Source organism: Aspergillus multicolor (genome assembly GCF_047715735.1).
Source record: "Aspergillus multicolor strain CBS 133.54 unplaced genomic scaffold BDW74scaffold_17, whole genome shotgun sequence".
Lineage (NCBI taxonomy): Eukaryota > Fungi > Ascomycota > Eurotiomycetes > Eurotiales > Aspergillaceae > Aspergillus > Aspergillus multicolor.
The window spans coordinates 318,474-326,733 of NW_027395968.1; the positions used below are offsets into that span (position 1 = coordinate 318,474).

At 52.1% G+C, this 8,260-nt stretch overlaps 5 protein-coding genes across 5 annotated transcripts; 2 read left to right on the forward strand and 3 right to left on the reverse strand.

The window, feature by feature from the left end:
• Positions 1 to 8: 8 nt before the first annotated feature.
• BDW74DRAFT_185929 (uncharacterized protein) lies at positions 9 to 1,040 on the reverse strand (the record flags this gene model as incomplete). The annotated part of the gene is made up of 1 exon (XM_073731152.1): positions 9 to 1,040. One exon carries the CDS (start codon positions 1,038 to 1,040, stop codon positions 9 to 11), a length of 1,032 nt encoding a protein of 343 aa, XP_073582563.1.
• Positions 1,041 to 1,484: 444 nt separating this feature from the next.
• BDW74DRAFT_168699 (serine hydrolase domain-containing protein) lies at positions 1,485 to 2,636 on the reverse strand (the record flags this gene model as incomplete). The annotated part of the gene is made up of 1 exon (XM_073726883.1): positions 1,485 to 2,636. The coding sequence occupies one exon, from the start codon at positions 2,634 to 2,636 to the stop codon at positions 1,485 to 1,487; it is 1,152 nt and encodes a 383-aa protein (XP_073582564.1).
• A 341-nt stretch (positions 2,637 to 2,977) lies between these two features.
• On the reverse strand, positions 2,978 to 3,759 carry BDW74DRAFT_155477 (uncharacterized protein). Its single transcript, XM_073724839.1, has one exon. The coding sequence runs from the start codon at positions 3,427 to 3,429 to the stop codon at positions 3,154 to 3,156; it is 276 nt and encodes a 91-aa protein (XP_073582565.1). The 5' UTR covers positions 3,430 to 3,759; the 3' UTR covers positions 2,978 to 3,153.
• A 337-nt stretch (positions 3,760 to 4,096) lies between these two features.
• BDW74DRAFT_155478 (uncharacterized protein) lies at positions 4,097 to 4,812 on the forward strand. The gene has a single exon (XM_073724840.1). It carries the CDS (start codon positions 4,220 to 4,222, stop codon positions 4,433 to 4,435), a length of 216 nt encoding a protein of 71 aa, XP_073582566.1. The 5' UTR covers positions 4,097 to 4,219; the 3' UTR covers positions 4,436 to 4,812.
• A 427-nt stretch (positions 4,813 to 5,239) lies between these two features.
• Positions 5,240 to 8,200, forward strand: BDW74DRAFT_155479 (uncharacterized protein). The gene has a single exon (XM_073724841.1). The coding sequence runs from the start codon at positions 5,406 to 5,408 to the stop codon at positions 7,974 to 7,976; it is 2,571 nt and encodes an 856-aa protein (XP_073582567.1). The 5' UTR covers positions 5,240 to 5,405; the 3' UTR covers positions 7,977 to 8,200.
• Positions 8,201 to 8,260: the final 60 nt, after the last annotated feature.

The window sequence follows — 8,260 nt, forward strand, 5'->3', positions numbered from 1 at the left end:
GAACTCAGTCAGCGAAACTCCTTCGTAACCCTCTCACACCACTCCTCAAACCCCCTCGCCAACCCTCTCCCCTCATTCTCCCTCTCATCACCCCCATCAACCCTATCGTCCAACGCCTCCAGCAAATCCTTCCTGAGATATGGATGCCACCGCCCAAACGGAATCACATAGCCACCCCCATCCTCCATTGTGATCGTCTCACTAAACCCCGCCCACAGAATTGTATTTACCCCCTGGCTCGGTCTATAATAAATCGGCATAGACAGCCACACCACAATCCTCGGCGTATTATCGAAGATCGGCGTGTAGATGTTCCCCGGGTTCTGTGTTATACTGAGGACCCCGGCACCAGCTAATTGTTTCGCCAATCTGTCGGCTAGGAGCCAATTGCCTGCTTTGCTGAGCGCGTAGTTCACGTTTGGGTCGGTGGGGGTGTTCTCGAGGGTTGCTTTTGTGATCCCGTGTTTTGGGACAAGGAAGTCGACCGTCATGCTGCTGGACCAGATGACGCGGACGCTGTCTTTTGGTGTGTTGGGATTCTGAGCTGTTGAGGTGAGGATTGGGACGAGGAGTTGGGTGAGGAGGTAGGGGCCCGCGCAGTTTATGCCGAGGTGTGGTTCTAGACCCTGTGCTGTAAGGTTTGAGGGCGGGATGCTAGCCACGCCGGCGTTGTTGAAGAGGAGGTCGAGGCGGGATTGAGCGGAGAGGAAGGAGGTTACAAAGAGTTTGATTGTGCGGAGTTCGGAGAGGTCGAGGGGGAGGTAGTGCAGTTCGCCAGAACCGGTTCTAGTGCTCGTACCCGCTGCTGAGGTTGTGTTGGCAGTGATTGTCTCGATTGCGGCTTTGGCTTTGGCCTCATTGCGGGCGCCAATGTAAACTGTTGCGCCGGCGTTGTAGAGAACGCGGGCGAGCTCGAAGCCTAGGCCGGAGGTGGCGCCGGTGATGATGATGACTTTGCCGGTTTGCGGGGGGAGATTGGCGGCTGTGAGGGTGGGTTTGGAGGGGAAGGTCTGCGTCCAGAGGCTCTTGATTGTCTGCATGGCTGTGTGAGGGGCTCAGTTGAGCGAGATGACAGAGTCTGAGGAAGATAAGGTCAATGATGCTGCCTTTGATAGCGATTCTTGATGTTGTGCTCCTGTATATATCAGTTGCGGCTCCCGCGGTCATTGAGCTCGTGGGTTTTGCAAATTCTGTGTAAGCAGTCATGTGCGTCCGGTGGAAGAAATTTCAAAGCAGGCCGTCTGCAAGGCAAAGCCAGCTGGCTTCCAGGGGAATTACTGTGTAACCCCAACTCAGACATCGGTGTTACCCCTGGTCATGGGCACAAAGAAACCACTTAGTAAGCTGACAGCAGTCTCTCCAGCATCGGACATCCGGTTCTGATTATCCGGTACACTCTATTTCTCCAATGGCGGAAGATCACACGCAAGGCAACAATCCGCAGACATCCAGGCAGTTGATCAGCACCGCAGAGACACCCCGTCTCAGCCGGCCATCGAATCAACAACCTTGTAGATCATCTCAACATACGCCGCAGTCCGCTCACTCCCCAACACCCCCGGCCCCATCTTATTCATAACATACGCAATCGACATCCGCCGATCCAAATCCATGATCATCACCGACCCGCCCCAGCCGCACCAGAAACAAACCCGGCCGGTAGACGGAAGCCAGGGCACCGTCTCCGGCACCGGCAACCCCACCCCAAGGCCCCATCGTAGCTTGACAAACAAGACCTGGTCTTGGCCGCTGATTTGCTCTCGCATCATCTGGTTGATTGTCGCTGGGGTGAGGTACTGTTTTCCGTCGACGGTGCCGCCGAGGGAGACAATTGATGCGATTCGAGCCAGTGCCCGCGCGTTGGTGAATGCGTTGCTGGCGCCCAGTTCAGCGGTGCGGAAGGGTGCTGTCATCGCTGCGGCGGCTGGTATCGGTACCCCAGCATACGCCCTGGCCGCTATGCCCTGCGGGTCTAAGGAGGGTGTTCGTTCAGGGGGAGGCGGAGGGATGATGTTCGCCGTATGCGGCCACTCGTGTTCTGGAGCTCCAAGTCTGTAGTCGGCGCGTAAAGGCCCTGTTATTTCGTCGGCGATAAATTGGGCAAGAGAGCGGCCGGTCGTGCGGCGAACCAACTCCCCGACGAGACAGCCCTGCGTGACGAGGTGGTAGCCCAGCTGCTCCCCTGGTACCCACCACGGCGCCTGCGCAGCGATCTTTTCCGCGGCTTTCTCAGCATTGTAGATGTCTTCAACGGTATTGGGAGACTCCCAAGAGGGCAGTCCAGAGGAATGGCTCAGCACATGCGAAACGAGAACATTCTCCTTGCCATTTGCGGCGAACTCGGGCCAGTACGTAGAGACCTTTTCTGCGGGGTCCAAAATTCCACGGTCAATGAGAATATTAGCCGCAAGAGCCGTAATGACTTTGGTGGTAGACCATATTGTTGTAATGGTGTCTCGCTCCCAGGCCTTTGTCTGCTTCGCGTTGCAGTAACCTCCCCAGAGATCGACGACGTTGCGTCCATCAATGTTCACGCAAATGGATGCACCAAGCTCGCTTTCATCGTTCAGGAATTGATTCAAGAGGTCACGGAGGGGCTGAAAGGTGCCATCGCAGTGACCGTGTGCGGGAGGCATGTGGTAATCGGCGAGCAAGGCGGGCCTTGACAAGAGGGTGTTTTCGATGGCTCTGGGGATCTTGGACAATGGCCAGGTATCATCAGCATTAACTTATCGGGTTGGAAAAGGAGGATCTCAGGGGTCATACATTCTGTTCGTCTTCAATGGCTCAGAGACCCTGACAGAAAAACTCCGTGTGCACTCCAGGATTACTTAGAAATCATGCGGATATGGTAAGAAAGAAATAGAGGGGCGATGGGGCCGGGGGTGGGAAACAGGTAGTCGCGGCCGCGGCACGCCAATTGTCTAATATTATCAACTATCCAATCGATGATTACAATGGACTGCAAGTGGCGGTTATCCAGTACTTACCTACAGACAAGTCATAGCGCGATATCCAATGTACTACGGAGATGGGTAATTCCTTCGCAGAATTGATGCAATAGTCAATAAATCTATTTGCGACTGTTTCAATATGCTGAACACCATACACATAGCAGAGTGCTGCACTAGACCAATGGCTCCCAGTAGAAGGTCATGCATCTGACTGATGTTCGATGGTAACAGTCGCCAGATTTTGGATCCCCTCTTGCATAGATTGCGCAGAAGTGCCATGGTAATCAGGAATGCTCTCGTATGCCCCTGCGAGCGATAATACTTTCACGATCTTATGGTGACCACATAGCATCGCCCATGACATTGGAGTTCGGCCCGTGTCGCAAGTTGAGTCTAGATCCACAGAGCGCGAGTTGACCAAAGCCTTTACCACATACTCGTGACCATTGCGCGCAGCAATAGCCAGAGGAGTCATGCCACGTGCACTTTGGGAATCAGGAGCTGTTCCTGCATTGAGAAGCTGGGTCACTGTAGCAATATCGCCAGTAGAAGCGGCGTTATAGAGCGAAGCTATTGGGAGCCATTCTTCCAAGCCGACACTCGGATAGTTCTGGCTGAGGAATTCGAGCGCAGTTGTGTTTCCTGAGGTGGCAAGATTGGAGAGGATGTCACGATCCAGCCGTTTTGCATCAACCTTGCCCTTCTCGCAGATGAAAGAAAATACGTCTTTTGAGTTCTGCGCACTTTCTGCATCGAAGTGATTCCATATAGTGGGTAGAATGGAGGGTGACTGCTGATATCGAACCAACACGACGTCGAGTATCTCATTTGCGTAGTCGCCATTGTTCCTAGAAGCCACCCTTAGCATCTCGTCCGTGATGGATATCTGTGAGAAATCCTGAGGATCATTTCGCCAGCTCCATAGGAGTTCTAGAATTTCCACTCCCATTGACGGATTTGCCACAACGGTCTTCAGCACGCCCTTGGTGAATGCAATATGGGCCTGGTCGCCGGAATACTCCAGTAACAGCTCCACAACCTCCTTTCCACACTGAAGGTTTCCTGCAGCCGCTTTGAAAATCGCCTCATTGATCTGGATCTGCTCTGTCTTTTGTTCTAAGAGCAGGGTCAATATCTCTCGTCCGCTACCCCAGTTCCCAGCGGCGGATGTAAGAGCCTCCTCAGTCATCTTAGCCTGCTCTGGCTTTTCGTGAAGCAGAAGATCCATGACCTCTGAACCGTAATGCCAATTGCCCGCTGCGGCTATGAGAAGAGCGTCATTTATCTCGATGTTGTCCAGTAGTAATCGCAATGTATCTGCATTGAACATGGAGATGATGCTAATGACTACAGCTTCTGGGATCGTCTTGTCGACCTGGCCACGTAGAACAAATTGCATTAGATCTTGCCCATGGCGCGAGTCTGCTGCCGCCGCCATAATGATATCGCTAGATATTGACACATGTCTATATGTGAGGTGATGACAAGGCCCCGAAAGGAACCCCGCCATTGTATCATCCTTAGTTCTGTACCTAACTACTTCGTGGTTCCAAAATTTAATCATCCGTTCGATGTGCTGTATTACTTCAGGCTCCTCCCATTCCAGACCCAGCGGGCGCATGACATGCCATTTGAGTGGTCTCAAGGCCCGCTTTAATGAGGGGTGGACGGCGTCGCTCTTGTCATCAATAAGGTAGTCCAAGTGTCTGTTGCCAAGACCTGTATATCGAAAATGCAGTCGTATTTGTGCTCCTTCATCGCCTGACTCATTGCTGCGAGCTCTTGGATGTTCCATGAGTTCTTCTTCTTCTGTTCCTAACGGTCGTCTATTCCTAGGGGCAGGCTCGGCGTAACGTCTGTGGTTGGTTTGATCAATCAGATCCACGCGTATCGGGCTGTCACCACTGCTGCGGGCGAAATGTCGATACGGTCTGATATATATGCTGTCGTACTCCGATGGTAGAGAGGGTGTGTCCGTAGCTATCGTTAAGTCCATGGCCGGATGTGGGCTTTGAAGCGTATCCATCATTGTTCCTAGACTACGGAGTAATTCGATTCATCGCAAGCTGAGTATAGCGAGGGGATTTAGCCTTGGCGTAGCATTTTCAGCCACGACGCTCGGTACAAGTACTGAGGAGGAGTACAGCAGGCTGTGCAGGGCGATGTGGTGGTCATGGATTGGCTCAATCTTGCTAGCACAGCCACGACCTATGCGAGCCCCGCTCGCTCCCTACGAGTCTCCCTTGAAGATTCGAGAGACACGAATTCCTCAGCAAGGCCGAAATGGCGGAGGTAGGACTTGCAGCCAGTGTTACTGGCATCGTGTCTCTGGCGATCACGATTTCTCAGGGAATTGTCGCATATTACTGCGCGTGGAAAGATCAGGATAGTGAGGTTGAAGCATTGATAAGCGGATTGGCTGGTCTTCAAAGCACCCTGAATCAACTAGCCATGCAAGTACACAATGCTTCGATTCAAGCGGACGCCGTCAAGCAAGTCCAGTTGTGTCTCGACACATGCAAGCTCGCTCTGCAGAAGCTGGAATCCAAGCTGGGAAAGATCAAAGATAGAGCCCCATCAAGCACACTTGGGAAGATCGAGAGACATGCACGAAGGAGTCTCTACCCCTTTCGAGGGAGTACTCTCAAGAGATTGTCAGAAATCGTGGACGAGGCAAGACAGAACCTCCATCTAGCGCTGAGTGCGATCAACTTCCAGTCGGCCCTGGAAATGACGACCAAGATCGATGACATCACCACGGGGGTCAAGGATATCGAACGAACGTTGCTGAAGACCGCTCTTCATCGTGATCTACAAGACTGGCTAAATGCATCAGACCCTTATCCAACCTACCATGCCGCAGCTCGCAAACGGGCAGCTGGTACTGGGAAATGGTTTACCGAGAATGCCCTGAGGACTTGGTGCACCACCGCCGGCTCCTTCTACTGGCTGGCGGGATTGCCTGGATGCGGCAAGACCGTTCTCGCCGCAACGATCGTCACTGCCATGTTCTGCCTCCCTCAGGCCGCCGATGAGCGACACCCCGTTCTAATCTGGTTCTTCGACTTCCAATATGCCAAAAATCGGTCTACCGAGGCCATGATTCGGTCTTTGATCTCCCAGCTGTGCGCGTACAACGAGGAGGTGAGACGAGCGCTTGAACCACTGTTCCAGGAATGCCTCAGTGGAGGGAGAGCAGCGTCCCTCGAGGAGTTGCTGCAATGCTTCAAGACAATGATGCAATCTCGTTCTCTGCAGGCCGTCTACATCATTATCGACGCGCTGGATGAGTGCCCTGATGCGGACCTACTGTTACAGACTCTGGACGAAATCCGATCCTGGGGCGATCTGAAGCTGCATCTTCTCGCGACGAGTAGACCGGAGAAAACATTACAAAGCAGTTTGCGAAAGCTCTCCCCATCCGTCGTGGAAATCCAAACAAGTGCAGTAGACGTCGATATCGAAATCCATGTGAAAAGCCAGATGACTATTGACACTTGGTGGCAGCAATGGAGTCCGAACATTCAGCGCGCGGTAACCCTTCATCTCTCCCGAAAAGCGACTGGCATGTTTCGCTGGGTTGACTGCCAGTTGAAGGAACTTCGGAGCTGCCTCAGCGCCCAGATGGTCATTCAATGCTTGAAAGCACTCCCAAAAGACCTCGATGCGACTTATGTGAGGATGCTGGAGAACATCCATCACGCCTACCGCGAGTACGCGGCAAAGGCCTTTCGCTGGATCTCTTTCTCGCAAAGTCCCATCACCTTGGGGGAGCTTAACGACGTACTTGCAACAAATACTGGTGATCTACCGCGGTTCCATCCTGAGTTCCGGTTTCTGAATGTTTCAGACCTCGAGGCTCTGTGTCCTGGTCTGCTTATAACCAGAGAAGAATACTCGGAAGACCCAAGCACAAGATTTAACCTACAAAGAAAGCGGCGCGTAGTTCGATTCGCTCACTTCTCGGTCAAGGAGTTCCTTTGCTCTGATAGGCTTCCCAAGCACGTCTCACGCTATTATTTGAACTCCCAACAATCTCATCATGACATTGCAAAGACTTGCATTACTTATCACGTCAGTCCACGGGTGGTGAATCAACCCTACCCACTAGCAGGATATGCGTCTCGATATCTAGGCTATCATTGGAGTATCCTCACGGATCAGAGCGCCCTAGTCGATGTCTATGAAACCGCATACCATCTATTCGACATGCATAACAACACCAAGGCAGAACCCACAAAGGTGCATTCAAAGGACACAGACTCAAGTAGTGAACTAGAGCTTGACGATGAGGTTGCTTGCCTTCTTGAAGCCGAATTGGCTTTTGCGCCGGTGGATCAGAAAGCTAACCTCGAAAGCTACGAGGACAGATGTGAAGAGAATATTCGACTGGAGGAAGAAGAAGCACCATCGTCCCAGCTGGATACTCCGCTGAGAAAAGCTCTCGCCGCAAGAGAAAATGATCTTGCCGGTATGCTCCTTGGCAAGGATCACGTTTATGAAGTGGAGGAGAGAATGTACGGACAGTCTTCAATGTCTTTATTGGAGATCGTCGTACGATTTAGCGCCCTCCAGTTGATACCCATCGTCTCCACGCGATGTCTTCCATTACAGTCTTATTCGACAACACCGTTCAACACCCAATTTGACGAACACCTTCTAAAGAGTCTTTGCCGCGTTTACGATCTCTTGAGTTCCGCCATCCCAGAAGAGCACACATTGGCCGAACAGATCCGTGATACTTTATCGCGTACTCAGATTCCTCCTTCAATGCGAGCCACTCGGCATTCTACGGCGGACATGTTACAGATTGCCTGCCGCAGTGGGGATAAAGCGCTTATCGAGGACATAAGACGTGCATATCCGGAGAAGTGGCAGAGTTTGTTTACCCAGGAAGATGTGATAGGCAAGAGCGCTAGAGAATATGCTGCAGAGGCAAGTCTCGCGGTTCCCAATGTTGACGAGCATTCGTGGATGCGAGGCCATGGCCCTGGGTTGCTACCAAGGTCTCGCACAATGTGATCTACGCATGTGCATGCGCGGGATATCGAGGAATAGACCTAGAAGCCGTGGATGTAGACTGGGACACTCGCCTCTCTGCAAAGTGAGTATTTGGACGAAGTTTGCTTCAGACCGGCACCTGAGAGTCTTGGACATGGCCATGCGTCAACATATGAGCCGTTGGAGGGGAAAGCAATGGTTTCAGACGGGTAGCAAGAAGGATTAGATACCCTGGTAGTTAATAAATAAGGAATTTAACAGAAATTGAAAATTATTAAAAATGTTAACGTTTTTATATAATAGCG